The sequence below is a fragment of the Felis catus genome, chromosome B2, assembly GCF_018350175.1.
Source record: "Felis catus isolate Fca126 chromosome B2, F.catus_Fca126_mat1.0, whole genome shotgun sequence".
In the NCBI taxonomy this organism is placed as follows: Eukaryota; Metazoa; Chordata; class Mammalia; order Carnivora; family Felidae; genus Felis; species Felis catus.
This window is the reverse complement of record NC_058372.1, coordinates 71671722-71687609: the sequence shown is the minus strand read 5'-3', so window position 1 is coordinate 71687609 and position 15888 is coordinate 71671722. Positions and strand designations below refer to the sequence as shown.

Sequence of the window (15888 nt, the reverse complement as noted above, 5' to 3'; positions counted from 1 at the left end):
CCACTCTGGAGCAAGAAATCAGTGTCACGCTTAGATCTGAGTCATAGTTAATCAAAAATTCTCTTAATATTATAAAGTAGATAGATTTGAAGCCTCAGTCAATGAGTTACTGGTGATTTTTAATTTAGATTTCAATTTGAGAGTAACTTGACACACAGCAAATTTTAGAAATTCTAATACATTAAATGTTTAATGCATTTGAATTTTTTAGACAATATTGCTTTTTAAAATAATTTGAAAGGTTGCATATTGTATTTAGAGTTTTTAAAATTCTGTATCTACTAAAACTTTACTTTAAATATTATTCCCCTTTTTTTCCAGTTATTCATGGGATCATATAATGCAGGATATAGCTATATTTGCCAGAGTGTGGATTATTCTGATAATGTTCATGAAGTTAGGGTAAGTACATTAAAAATACCATTCGTCAGTAGAAGTGGGTTTAATTTTATAATCTCCACTCTGAAAATGTACTTTTGTAGAGTGGCAAAAGTGGATAGGATTGTGGTGTGTCAGTAAAGCTGTGCGTTTCTTTAAAAGCATATAACTGAAAATATTTTCATGGCCATAATGTCCCATTTGGCTGTGGGAGAGTGCATTTGTTCTGGATTACCAGAATGCAGTACTTAGAAAATTCCATGTTTAGTGTAAAGATGACATTTTGGAGTTTTGTTGGTTCTAGTCAAGAATAGAAACTTATAAAGAGAGTCTAATTCATTTGTTAAGAGCCTGAGGGAAAACAAATGTTTTATAAACTATGTAATGTTTAGTAAATTAAGCATAGCACAATCTGTATAGGCATAAACTCAGTTTTTATTATATTTGCAGAAAAATAAAGCATTGATAATATAATGTTCCCATATTTTACTTTCCAGTCACCTTTGACACACAAAAGATTTATAAACAGTTCAGTTATGTACTGTCTTCTTTGTTGTTGGTACATAGGATACATATCAGAGAAAATACTTAATATAAAAAAAGTTGAGTCTAGGTTACTATTATAGTAGGGTTCTTGCAAAATATTTTAAAACATTTACAGAGGTCACCTCTCACTGGATCCTTGGATCCTTAATCTCAGCATGTAACATAATCTTTCTGCACCATCTGGTGTCTTAATTAGAGCCCAGGAAAAGAAAAGACTTATTCATGTAAGTAGGATTATATTTATGACCTAGGAAATATTTGTTACTTTTGTTCGTTTGTTTGTTTCAACTCACTACTTTAAAGATTTTACTGCCTAATACTAAATGCTATGATTAGGTATTTACTTTGTTGCACATGTTAAAGTGCCAGACAGACACTAACAGAGACAGGAGCTACCCAAACATACTTGCAAGAATATCTGAAGTTTAATATAGGCTAAGCATGAACATCTGAAATAACCTTTACAAAGTAACTATCTCTGTTTCTCTACCATATTGAAAAACAGTAGTGTGAAGGTGTTTACAGCTCTGTGTTCAGCAGTTTGGTACTTCAGGTCATCTCGCTATGTAGCAGACTAGAAATTTTCCCTAAACTGTTGCCACTGTGTAGATATAGCCTTGGACCCTTTCTTTCTCATCTCCCCCCCCCCCCCCCCCCCTTACGGAGAGATGCCTAGGTTTCACACCTACTTAGGCAAAAATGATTCTATGCCTCATACATTTTGTGCAATGAAGATTGTTTAGGACTAAGAACGAATAGAAAGCCATATAATACAGTGTCACTCTGGTGTTTATAACATGCTCCCCCCCCCCCCCCCTTTTTTTTTTTTTTTGTACAGATAGCTGCTGCTCTGTGGTGGTACTTTGTATCTAAAGGGGTTGAGTATTTGGACACCGTATTTTTTATCCTGAGGAAGAAAAACAACCAAGTCTCTTTCCTTCATGTATATCATCACTGTACAATGTTTACACTGTGGTGGATTGGAATTAAGTGGGTCGCCGGGGGACAAGGTGAGCATTTTCAGGAACATATCTGCATATATTAAGTTATATAAATATGTTGTGTGGAAAAGTAATTATAAGCTGGAAATTTGACTTGGTCTTTAACTTACTTTCATGGTTAATTATTTCTGTGTTAATTTCATTTTAAAGAAATTTGAACAAAGTGAAGCTTTAGCTTTTTATCTGTCGCTACTTAAATTCCTAAAGATTTGTCTCAGAGATAAGCATAAACTAATCTTAAATGTGGCAAATGATATTTTGATAAGCAATTGTAGTTGTTCTGATTCAAAGGGTACTAAGCTGTAACTCCTGAGTTTGAAGGTTCCGTCTCCAGTCCAAGCCCAGAGCCCATTCCTGCTCTAAAACAGGCCTTAAATGAACCTGTTGGATCTTACTCAAAGGAAATCATATATAGCCTTGTTAAAGAGGATCTGGATTCACAGTTTGTCCAAGATCTGTCTTCAGCTTTTCAGATGTAGATTGAAGATGATTTACATTACTGAGCTGGAAACAGACTATTGCTGTGTTGGAGACCCAGGGTACAGGTTATTACAGTAGTACAGTTCACCTTCTATTTTCATTTAAAACTGTTAGGAAAGTAAAAAATAAGTACGATTTTTTTGTAGATATATTTATGGGCACATCTAAAGGCAATAATGAGGCTTTAAAAATCTACTTATACAATTACATGTACCATGACTTTTTTCCCCAAGCATGAAAAATAATATAGGTAGTAGTTCTATATTAGGGCATACTGAAGCCATTGGGGTGCTCCATTTGGAACCTTGCCACTTTGAAAATCCTTTGCATTTGAAGAACACTCATTTTTTTAATATGCTAAAAGCCTGAGTCTAAACTTTAAAAATACCTAGCATGATCTGAAGAGAAATGTTTTCTGTTTTTTATTCCTAATCTGTACCCAAGATTAAATGTTAAAAAATAATGTGGATTCATTTATTTTATGTACAGATGGTTTATTGCCTACTAAAGTTTTCTGTATCTTGTGATTCTGTTTTTCTGAAGCATTTTTTGGAGCACAGCTGAATTCCTTCATCCATGTGATTATGTACTCATACTATGGGTTAACTGCATTTGGCCCATGGATTCAGAAATATCTTTGGTGGAAAAGATACTTGACCATGTTGCAGCTGGTGAGTGAAATGCTTCTAAAGTTTCTTGTGGTGAAACACTGAAAATGTTTGAATTTACTAATTTTAAATGCAGTTTTTTTTAATGTTTATTTTAGAGAGAGACAGAGTGTGAGTGGGGGAGGGGCAGAGAGAGGTTAGACACAGAATCTGAAGCAGGCTCCAAGCTCTGAGCTGTCAGCACAGAGTCCAAACACGGGGCTTGAACTCATGAACTGCGAGATCATGACCTGAGCTGAAGTTGAATCTTAAATGACTGAGCCACCCAGGCACCGCTGAATTTACTAATTTTAAAGGGCTAAGTTATCCTCGACAACTTCCTGTTACAAAGTCGACTTTCTCTGTGCTCTAGATGTGGGAGTTGAGGCTGCTTAGCTCTGAGCTTCTTGTTCATAGACCTAGTTGTCACTGCCACTAACTTTTAAGATACTCTTAAAAGGCTAAACACAACTCTGGTCTCTCTAAGAGAAATGTTTGAAGTACACCATAAAGTACATAAACTCATATATGACAGAAAAATAGTGTAACTTCTTTCTCAGGTGATTTTTTTCTAATTTAAAATGTTACTATTACTTCTCTTCATCCTGCCCTTGCTTGAATTTTGTTTTCTGTTCCATTTTTCATTCCTTGTTAACAGAGCCCATACGTTTAGAGAATGAAAGTTGAGGAGAAGGTACAGAACCAAGGAAGGGGTGGGGTAAAGGAAAGAAATAAGGACAAGAGAACTCCTCTTAATTCCCTAACACATAGTCCTTAGAGAGCAAAGCTAGGTTTTTTCAAATGCTAGCCTTTAGAGGCGACAATTTTCAGCACATATGCCTAGTGGGACTTCTTGCAGCATCTGGATATATCAGTGAAACATTCAGAGAGAGGCGCTAGCCCAGTAATCAAACTGGAAATCCAACACCAACCTGATAGCTATTCTTCAAGCCTTGGAATTTATTATAATTTGCTGTAATCATAGCATGTACACAATTTATCAGTGGAATCACATTTGGAAATATTATTCATCTCTGCTTTAAGTTGCTAAACAGTTGGCTGGCCGAACAGGAAACACAACTTTTGGGGAATGCTGGGTGTGAAAGATTCATTTGTAACTAAAATGCTGCAGGAGGCTTCCTCCAGTTTATGTTTAAGCTGTTTATATAGTTTGTGTAATTCATTTTTCTCAGTCATCAGTAAATGGTCACAAGAAAATGAAGAGATGACAGAAGTCGTCTGAACTTTGTATCTATTTTGTTGGGAGTCTTCACCACAGTCTCCTTGAGTGATGCCACACTTGATCACACCTATATACATACATACTCTTTTGGTGACTTAGGTTCTAAGAACCAGTGTGAAATCAAAACTTCTGAAAATCTGGATTTTGTCCTAGAAAATTTAAAGTTGTTTAGTCTGATATAAATTTAGGGCTTACATGGAATAAATTATTTTAGTAATATTTATATAATAATTAACTTAGATAGTGCTGTGCTTAAAAGAGAAACCACAATTGCCCATTCCAAATAGGATGTTAATTTTGTGAAGAGCACAGTATTTTCAAGCCAGAAGTTCTCATAACAGTCAATCATATCAGTTAATCTTATAAAAAGCTAACCCTTGTTAACACTATGGAATTCATAATTCTTCTACTGAGAGTCATTCATTTATTGATATATTGGAATTTAAACTGATTTGCCTTATCTGAATTAAAAAGCTTCTTAATTTTTGGCTTTTCTTTTATTTTTATTCATTTATTTTATTTTAAAAATTTCTTTTTTTTTTTTTTTAACATTTATTTTTGAGAGACAGAGACAGAACATGAGCAGGGGAGGGGGACAGAGGGAGAGGGTGACACAGAATCCAAAGCAGCCTCCAGGCTCTGAGCAGTTTGTCAGCACAGAGCCCAACACGGGGCTCAAACTCACGAGCTGCAAGACCACGATCTGAGCCGAAGTTGGACGCTTAACCAACTGAGCCACCCAGGCGCCCCTGGCTTTTCTTTCAAAGTTGGGGGTGCCTGGGTGGCTCAGTCGGTTGAGTGTCTGACTTCAGCTCAGGTCATGATCTCGTGGTTTGTGATGTTCGAGACTCACATCGGGCTCTGTGCTAATAGCTCAGAGCCTGGAGCCTGCTTTGGATTCTGTGTTTCCCTCTCTATCTGCCCCTCCTCCACTCACACTCTGTCTCTCTCTCTCTCTCACTGTCTATCAAAAATAAATAAACATTAAAAAAAATTTAAAAACTTTTAAAGTTGAAAGTGATTCTCTCTTTTTGCACTTATTCTCAAATATCTACTAAATTTTACTAAAAATCTTAGTTTGTAAAGGATAGTGTTAATTCAAATGCAGTTTTACCTGTGTGCTATTTTGTAAGAAATAAAAAACCCTTTTGGTAGTTTCAATTTTAAAAGGATTTGTACCAGCTTACAGTTTTGTGGAAAGAAATTGGTTAAAATGTGAGAGGAAAACAAATATCAAAAAGGGCATACGGTACCATTTACTTTATTCTGTTAGGCCATTGATATTCCCTCTCATTAATAACATTATTCAGCATTATCCAGCAAATACTCATTGAATCCAGACCCTGTGCCAAGGACTCAGGAATCCTCAGGGAGCAACACATAGCCTTACCCTCTGGAGTTATATACTAGTGGAAAGATGGACAACCAAGAAGTTAAGAATTCCAGATAGGTTTAATTGTTTTAAAGAAAAAAGTGCACACAAAACAAAAACCCTGATGAATGGGATAGAGAGGGCCAGCTGGATGGAGGTACTTTGTACCAGCAGGAAAAACAACAAAAAAAGTCAGGAAAAGAAAAAGAAAAAAAACAAAAAGGCAGGAAGCCCTTCCTGAGGGAAGGAGAGGGAGCTGGAGTTGGGTGTGGGAGCCCGAGAGCTATTAAACTTGAACAGTGTGGCAAGATTAGACCCTATCTTAGCCAGGCAGAGGATTCTGGTGTTGTTAAAAGTTATTTACTATTGGGGCGCCTGGGTGGCTTGGTCGGTTAAGCGTCTGACTTCGGCTCAGGTCATGATCTCACGGTCCGTGAGTTCGAGCCCCGAGTCGGGCTCTGTGCTGACAGCTCAGAGCCTGGAGCCTGTTTCAGATTCTGTGTCTCCCTCTCTCTCTGCTCCTCCCCTGTTCATGCTCTGTCTCTCTCTGTCTCAAAAAGAAATAAACGTTAAAAAAAAAAATTAAAAAAAAAAAGTTATTTACTATTTGCAGTAAATGTATGCTGCATCGTGGTTTTGTTTTGTTTTTCAGGTTCAGTTCCACGTGACCATCGGGCACACAGCGCTGTCTCTGTACACTGATTGCCCCTTCCCCAAATGGATGCACTGGGCTCTCATTGCCTACGCAATCAGCTTCATATTTCTCTTTCTTAACTTCTATGTTCGGACATACAAAGAGCCTAAGAAAGCAAAAGCTGGAAAAACGGCTGTGAATGGTATTTCAGCAAATGGTGTGAGCAAATCAGAGAAACAACTAGTAATAGAAAACGGAAAAAAGCAGAAAAATGGAAAAGCAAAAGGAGAGTAAATTGAACTGGGCCTTAACTGTTGTTGACAGTGAGGAAGCTCCCATTTCATATAAAATTTCAGGGAAAAAGAAGCAAATGAGGGTTTGGGGTGGGGAGAAAAAGACAAATGTGCTCTATGTATTAGTAACCTTTAGATAGAGTAAAGTGTTAACTACAATATCCGGATGTTTTATTTATGAAGTTTTATTTTAAACATTTTTTTTATTAGCCTTGATGTTGTCCAGACCAAAGCAATCATTATGTGACTTGGGAGCCTCTCCCTGTGTTCACATCTGTTGTCTAATGCATGAGATTTTTCATGTATCTTATATACAGTCATTCTTCAGTCTGATGATCACAGAAACACAGTATGAATTTTTTGGCTAAATTATTATCGCCTACTGATGAAAATCAGTTATCTAACATTTTCTGGTCCAAAGCTGGAACTGTAGATACTTTAAAATTTGCACATTTGGATTCATTTGCTGACTGGAATGGTCGAATCTCTCCACCTCTAGTCTGAATATACCCTTTTGGTTGTAATTAAATTTAAAAAACCTGATGATCTCTGTAGACTCTTAGAGGCTTGATGATGATGGTGTTGGTGAAAATAAGAAAGAATTACAGTAAAAGCCTGTCTAGCGACCCAAAGGTCACCATGACTTGCGGCACAAATCACTGTGGGAAACAATTTTTGTGATGAAAAGGCAGCCTTTTAATACTCTTGTTACTATCAGAAATATATTATGAAAATTAAGATTATTGTCTGATTGGAACATGAAACAACTCATGTCTTTATTAGTAACATCACAAAAGAGTTACACTTATGTGCTGTTAGAAGAGAGTATGTTGATTTTTATCAGGCTTTCCTTGTTTTGATTTGTGGCTGTTACCGATTTTTCATATGTGGAAATATACCTACCTCTTATGTTGGAAAGAACATTTAAAATTAAATAAATTTTAATTAAAAAATCAAGGAGTCCTCTAATGTAAATTTTAATAACTTTCGAATCCGCTAGTATTTTTTTTGCGTTTTTTACAAATAGCATACACCCAATTTTTCGTGAAACGATCCTTCTCTTTCAATGTGTTTAATTTTGGAGTGATATTTTCCTTGTGACAAAGTTGCAAGATCTTATTTATTAACTAGATATGAAGTGTATACCCATCTTGGGGCAATATTCTTGACTCCTTGGTGCTAAAGATCATTAAATTTAGTGTGTGATTGTTATAAGGTGTTAATTGTTAAGACACAAAATGAATAAAAGTAAGAGTAGTCAGAACCAGAAAATTAAATTTGCTGTTGACAAATAAAGTGTTTTATGTAATATAAATGAGCAACTGGAAATAGACTAGGAAAGAGACTTGTACATTGTCTTATTGCATAGGTTGAATTGGTAGGGGATGTTGACCAGGGATCATTATTGAAAGAGAAAATGTGACAAAAGAAAAAAAAAAAGCATGAATATTTTAATTATCTCAACATGTCAAAACTGCATGGTGCAGGATGTATGCTGTTTGTGCAGACAAACTATTTCAGAATATTTTGTAAACTATAACATATTTATTGTGCATTAAAGTTACCCACTTTTTCCCCCAAAGGCATGCAGTCATGAGAAATACAGAATATTTGCAAAACTTATAACAGTTTGGCCTGAGAGGATTCAACACCTTTGTCTTTGCTGCTTGGTGTGGAATGACTGGAGACTTGTAAATCTTTGTGAACATTCTGTACTGCTTCCCCAGACCTATTCATTCCCCGCTACCTGATTTCAGCACAATAAATATACTACTGCTGTGGGAAAAAATGATTTTTTTTCTGTTAATCAGTTTATTACGTAAATTATCGGCTAAATATTTATTTGATTCAGTTGTTAGTATTCTGAATTCTCTTCCACTGCCAATTACTAATGTAGAAAAGAAGTGAAATTAGAACTTGGGTGCCTAAAACTTCTGGTGAAAAGCTTCTTTTTTTATTGTGGCATTTTTTACTGTAAAAATTAGTTGCCTTTGGAAGAGCTTTTGGATCCAGACATAAAACATACCATTTTCTTCTAAATGATCCTTCCATTTGTTGCTTCAAATGTTAGCTTAACACTCTTCCATGCTGCGGGGTTTTTTGGTTCCAAAAATAAAGTGGAGGAGCTCTTGTGTTCTTACATTAGATCATTCAGCTCTTTCTACACTTTATAAGATTCCTTATCTATGACTTTAAGATGTGATGTGCAGCCGTTCTGGTAGCTTTCCTAATTTCTCAGTCATCACACTGAGTTGCATGCCTCATACCTAAAATCAGGGGAGGAGGATTGCATCCTCTTCTGGGTAAAACTTTGTCACTAACGAAAGAAATGTTTTCTTACGCAGAAAACAGAAGTTTTTAATGTTCGCAGTGGCTAGCAATACCTTAGGCATGTGACAGTGCATTTTCCTAGTATAATCAGTGACTGCATCTCTTCTTTTTTCTCTTTTCTGTGATACTCTTGACTCTGTTTTTCTGATGGACACTGATGACTAGTTTCAGTTGTAGCACCATTAATTTAGTCATTCTCTGTTTCTCCCCACACGCTTCCTAGGTATTCAAAAATATTTTCATATGGATTTTTACATTCACATTTTAGAACATTAGGAACATCTTAACTTACAGATTTATTCCATGTATGCAATTCATATGTGAAATGAAAGAGAACATAGAGGTGGAAGTGATTTTTGCTGCCCGGTCCATCTGATAATACAACAATCCAGGCATTACATATTGACAGTTGGGACCCGACTTTTGAATCTCACCTTGATGAGAATGTGACAGCATGCCGAACTGTCCCGCTCTCTCAGCTCTTGCCTTGTTGTAGCCTGAAGTTCAGCCAGCTGAAGTCCTGGCACTGTCCTTATCGAGAAAAAGACGGCTACAGACTGTGTAGGAGGGCAAGTGCTTACTACAGACCTGCGTGACAGACTGGGATCCTGCTGGATGGTGGCTAAGGCTGCAGAGCTGAGGTGCTGAGCTACTCCCCCAGGAACATAACACCCGCCTAATAGATGGTTCACCTGCCCCTCAGCATGCAAGCGGTTTTGGCAAATCACCTTGGAAAGCAAGTTCTTAATAATGTATTTTAGAACCCATGCTTAAGCTTTGGTATTTTAGGCTGATGCTATCTGAACCAGAAAAATAGTTACGAAAAGGCAGAGAAGTGTAAGCAAATTCATTGTTTTAAAACACTACAGATCATGTAAGTGTTAGAAGTTAGTTTTCCTAATTCTCTCTGGAATTTCCTAATTTCCCTCCTAAATTATAGAGGGAAGGCACACCTGTTAAGTTTAAAAATAGGAGGCTATAACACAACTCAGTTCCTGAAGGGGATTCAAAGGGATATGTTAAAAATTATAACTGACATATAGAACTATTACCAGATGAAGACTAAGATTCTAAGATTCCAGAATATATCACTAAAAGAGTATGTGAGTTATGAAGAAGGTGGTCAACAGCTGTCTTTAGATGGCGATTCGTGAATAGGAGTTTTAGGTTTGTAAAGGATGATATGAGATACAACTTGGTATTCTTTTGCACTTATAACTCTAGGTTTTCCTTTGAGAAAATAAGCCTTTTTCTACCTGTTAAAAAAAAAAAAGGCCTAGAACTTAGGTCTTTTCTCTTTGTCTTTTTCATTTTACCACATGAAAGCATGTTTACATGTCCACACGTGAACAAATTTCCTTCATACTTTTATTCCTTCAAGATCCATCTGGTCTTAAATAGAAATCCAACAGAAGCTTTTTCTCTTTTTCTCCTTCTCACAGGTGAGGTTCTCCAAAGGATTGTGTCCTTAAAGTAGTATCTCCTTTGAGAATAAATACATGCTGAAACACATCACTTGATAACTATCTACCTAATTATAATAATCTCATGCAGCTATCAGAAGGTCACATTGTAATCAAACATCTACACAGGACATACACAGAGAATATGTCCAAATTAAAAGCCATTCTAAAACTAAAAAATCTTGGAAGGTTTAAATAATCTAGCCATTTCTAAAAAGATAGGGTCTGGATATTATTGGATATTTCCCAATTTAAATACAAGACTATGAGTTGTAAAGAGAATTTGTCAGTCCTCATGCATATTCTGTATACTCTAGCAGTCTCCAGGAACCCCTGGATCCCTTTTCTGCAATTTTAGAGAAGCCAGTTAGGTTACTCCTTTCCTCAGTTTTAAAATTTTTCTTTGAATTTGCCTTTGGGAAAAAGCATACAATTGAAATTCCTTCTTTGTCATCCCTGATGCATCATATTTAAACTGAGTTTCTCCTCCCTGTGAGGAAGCTATCCTAAGAACCAGTCTTTCAAGAATAATGATTAGTTAGCTATTTGGTAATGAGAGGGTGGTAGGTTACAAGTCTTGCACAGGAGGTAGCATTATGTTAGTGACACTCATACCTCACCTTTGAAAGTGGCTTGTGTTCTAATTTTTTAATAAATCTGGGAATCAAATACAACATTTACATTTTTATAAGCATATTATATAGTTAGGGTATATCAGTTGTACATATACGGTTAGATTTTAAATATTTTTTGAGGTCAGTCCTCACAGTGAAAATGTAATAAAGATGTCATATGGTCACAAAAGAACAAATAGCTGTGCTTCAAAGCTGTATTTATTCACCAACATTTAAGTGTTTTCGTTATGTTTGAATTACTACTGTCAGCCCTTATGAAAGTGGGGTCTGGTCTTTTTTTCAGAAAGAAAAAGAGTATGGGAACACATTTCTAATTTCTAATTGTATTTGAGATTTTGAGTTTATATCTTAGAATCTACCCTAAATACTACTTGAGAAATCCAGCAACCATCTTTAGATTAGTGTGCTAGATATTTATTGGTTCTATGAATCCATTTCTATCCCCTCAATACATCTCCCTCCTTCCCTCCCCCGGTCTAAAGAACTAAAAATTACGCTTCTCAGATTCCCTCACAAATTTAGGTTTTATCAACATGCAGCACTCGTGAAATTTTTGGAAGGTAGAAGGGAGGTGGATGTCATCCTTCTGGAGAACATAATTATATAAATGGGCTCCTTACAGATACAAGTGTTGGCCACAGCTGAATTACATGTTCCACTATCTTGACACCATTTTTGTAAATGCAGGCAGTGGTAATAGTGATAATGATCATGGCAGATGTGGTCTTACAAATTTGAAGTTAAAGACTAGGGGTGGCCTCCTGACTCATTCCTCCAAGTTACCAATAATCTTATAAGCATCTAATCCTTTGAATTAAAGCACTCTGCTTGAAATACCTAGTGGTATCTATTTCATGCAGTGAACCTTGCCTAATTTAGTATTCAGCACCAAAATTTGATCAGGAAATAGACTGCCAAAGATAATAATATGAAATTGGTTATCTGACCTGTTTGAGTTTACAGGCAGTGATAACTTAATGACCACTGGAAAATGCAATACAGTTTTCCATGTAGTGAATAGCTGAATTTTCACCTATGGCCACCTACAATGAAATAGTTATTGCAAGACAAGATATTGGCCGAATAAGTGGTAGCTACATTGTAGTATTGTGATGGAAATGAGAAATATAAATAAAGATTTAAGTGAGATAGTTGCCTCTGATTGCCCTGCAGAGTTTATAGGAAAAAAAAATTAGCTTGTGTCTTAAATTCTTGGCTGCCCTACAAGGACCTGTTATATCTTATAGGTACAGATCTGAAACATCTTAAAATAAGATCCAAAGGTTGATCCAAAGTGGGCTGCAAAATTACAACTTCAGTTCACAGCCGCAATAGTTTTCTAAGTGAAAATTGTGGCATTAATTGAAAACAGGGCCAGGAGGGGGAGGGACCCAAAGAATTGAAATGGGGACACATAGATAGATTTGGATGAAACTGCAAACCTGAATCTCTCAATCCTATTAAATATCCCTGGCCAAGAAAAGCAGTCCCTCCTCCATTGTCAGATGACCTTAGTTTTTCATTGCTTGAGATCCTGTAATGACTTGAACCAAGGTAGTTACCTTCCAAGAGGATGCTGATCTTCCTTAGGGCTGCCTCTTATTCTCTCAGTGCCATCAGATCTGTAAAGATAATTTTAACACAGGATGCCTCAGGGGGAAAGTTCACAATCTACCCTGGGAGGAGATAGTTTAGAATGATAGGATTTGGCTAATTTCCACCTGCAGAAATGTGTAGGAATAGAAAGAGTGCCAAGTAAAGTAGAAAGAAACATACTTTTGGATTGGACTGAAATTATTCATACAGGTGCATTTACCAGACATTGTTAATTTAAGGATATAGCTCAACAGTGAGAAGCAGCTTTTAACTAAAGCCTGAAATCACTGGTGGCCTACACTAAAATGAGATATATGTTAGAAATTCACTGGAATAATGTGAAGGAATGAATCCAAAGGCTTAAGGCATAAGGAATGTTGCAGGTGATTTATCATATGCAACCCACTTGACAACCCCCACCCCCCCCACTGTGTATGAGAAATACATAGGTAAATGTACATTGGTAATAGGTCTTTGAAAAAATCCTGTAGTGGCTGTTTTCCGTAAGCTGAGGACTATAGAGAGGAAAACTTTTCCCCCACCTTCTTAGGTTAGTGACTGAGACTTGTGAATTATTGACAAAAGACAAATTAATAAGGGGAAACGTTTGTAACTTCTATTGATACTAGTATTTTTTTTAATGTTTATTTATTCTTGAGAGAGATAGAGACAGAGCATGAGTGGGGGAAGGACAGAGAGAGAGGGGGAGACACAGAATCCGAAGCAGGCTCCAGTCTCTGAGCTGTCAGCACAGAGTGCAATGCAGGGCTCGAACCTCATGAACCATGAGATCTTGACCTGAGCTGAAGTCAGAAGCTTAACCAATGGAGCCATCCAGGTGCCCCGATACTAGTGTTTTTAATTTTATGTGCATGGAGCTTCATGGAAAAGAAGTGAAAAACTCAAAGAAGTGGTTAGTTAGCCTTATAGACTTGTATACCATTTTAACAAAAGGCAGTAAGTTGTGGAAAAGTGACTAGACAAGGAAAGGGAGTCTGATAAATTGTGGGAAAGTGAGTAGGTAACATATGGGGGAAACTAATGGTAGATAAGGGTTATTCCAAAAACATTGTTTATGCAGACTCATCTCAGTGCCATCACTGTTTGCAGTGATAAGGGTTGTTCTCCATCTCTTGATACAGTTTCACACATTTATGCCCTGCTGTTAGGCAGGTAGAGGGAGGACAAAGAGCTGTTCTGGTGCTTGCTTTTTCTCAATTGCCTTCAGCTCAAAAGAATCTTTATGTCACGGTTGTATATTTTCAAGTGACATATTCTGATCTCCTTCAGAATAACAAGGAAGGGGGATGCTGTCTCTGAAATGGGATCCCTGAGTTCAGTAGGAATGAAGGCATTATTCATTGCTAGAGGCCAAATGGCAGTACTTAAATGCCAGAGATGAAGTGGACTTGGTTACAGTACTGGGCAGAAAAGTCAGAGTGGTTATTAGAATGGCTTAGTAGCATGAGTATCTATGATGGTGGCTAATTTATTATGATGCCTTTAGGACTGAAATAGGCAACCTACTAAAGTCCTACTTGATCTGTATACCTGACTCTTAAGTTACTGAACACAGTTTGAGTCAACACAATAGCACAGCCCCTCCTGAGTCACTTCCTAGACCCAAAGGTCCTTAAGTGAAGGAAATGTTGGGTTCCTTTGAGGAAATTTTCTGTGATGATATCACAAGGATATACTATAAATCCTCATCCTAGCTTTCACCAAAAAGGAAGGGAAATAATCAGACTTTGGGAGCATTACTGGTACATTGAGCTGATGCTGATTATTAGGTGTCCAAATTTCTGCTGTGGTCACCAATCAAAATGGAGGCTTATGGAGGCCAGGTGATAAGTGCAGTTTGGGCCAGAGTCCTTGTCACAATAGACCCAGTGGGTCCCTAAACTTACTCTCTCCAGTTTCTGAATGTACTTTTAGATTAGACATACTTAGCTTCTAGCTAAATATCCACATTATTTCCCTGTCTCATAGATAGGGCTAGTATGATATGAAGACCCAAGTCAAAGCTCAAAAAATGTAACCACCTTCTTAAAACAGTGGACCGAAAGTAGTGTCACATTTCTGGGTGAAAGTCAGAGGTTCATGCCAACATCAAAGTCATGGAAGATTCAAGGGTGACGATTACTTATCAGGCACCCATTTAACTTTCCTGTTTGACTTGAGTAGAAATTGGAGAGTCTTGGAGAATAACAGTGGATTATCATCAACTTAATCATGTAATTCCAAGTTCAATAGCTGTTCTAGATATACTCAAATAACTGAAGCAAATCAATGTAATTTTGGCATTTGATATTCTGCAACCAAGCTATTAAATGTTTTCTTCTCCTTTCCAATAAAGATATTACAGAAGAAGCTTCTTTCACCTGTATTCCCTCATGGTCCTGCCTCAGGGCAATATTAACTATTCAGTATTCTTTAATAATCTAGGAACCTTGTTTGTCTCATCATGTGATAAGACACTGCTTTGACCCATCATGTGACTGCATTTGGTGAGTAGGAGGTAACAAGTGGCATAGATTCTTTGGTAAGGAACATGTACGCCAGAGGGTGGGAGGGGAAAATAACCATAAACTCAAGGGCCATGACATCAGTAAAGTCTTCAGTGGTCCTGTGGTCTATAACAGATTGAGACGTTTCCTCCTCAGGGAAAGACAATTGCTACATCCATCACTGTTAAAGAAGTGAATTTCTTAGGCTGGTAAATCTCACTGGGCTTTGGAAACAACATATACACATTTCAGGGTACTGCTTTGACTCTCTTATCAAGTAACCCATAAGGCTGCCAGTTCTGAATAAGGCCAGAGTAAGAGAAGGCTTTGTTACTACTATGGACTACAGTGCAAGTTATTTTGCTATGTGAGCCTTAAGATCCAATAGATCAAATGGTGCTTGAAGTGCCTGGCAGAAAGCAATCCTCTAGAGGCCTCTGCCAAGACTTGATTTAAAATTACAGTTTAGAGCAAAGCCATGGCCTATTCTCCATATAACTACTCTTTTAAGAAACATATCCTGGGTTGCTTCTGGACCACAGTAGAAGTTTGTGTATCTGACCATGGAATATCAAATTATCATGTAAGCTAAGCTGCTTACATGGATTGGGTGTTATCTGATCCACCATGTAATAAACTAGGGCATGAACAGCAGCACTCTTTCATCAAGTAGAAGGTTATGAAGACACAGGTAAATGGCAAGATCAGTGCCTAAGACTACCATTGCATCACTCCTGAAGCATTGTCACTTCTCCCTCAACC

At 37.0% G+C, this 15888-nt stretch overlaps 1 protein-coding gene across 1 annotated transcript in view; it reads left to right on the top strand.

Moving 5' to 3' along the window:
• ELOVL4 (ELOVL fatty acid elongase 4) overlaps positions 1-8386 on the top strand; it is a 33776-nt gene extending 25390 nt beyond the window's left edge. The window contains exons 3-6 of the mRNA XM_003986334.6: positions 322-402; positions 1763-1934; positions 2949-3076; positions 6320-8386. Coding sequence (XP_003986383.1) covers positions 322-402; positions 1763-1934; positions 2949-3076; positions 6320-6595 — 657 coding nt within the window. The 3' untranslated portion in view covers positions 6596-8386. The remainder of the gene's footprint in view (positions 1-321; positions 403-1762; positions 1935-2948; positions 3077-6319) is intronic.
• The last annotated feature ends 7502 nt before the right edge of the window (positions 8387-15888 follow it).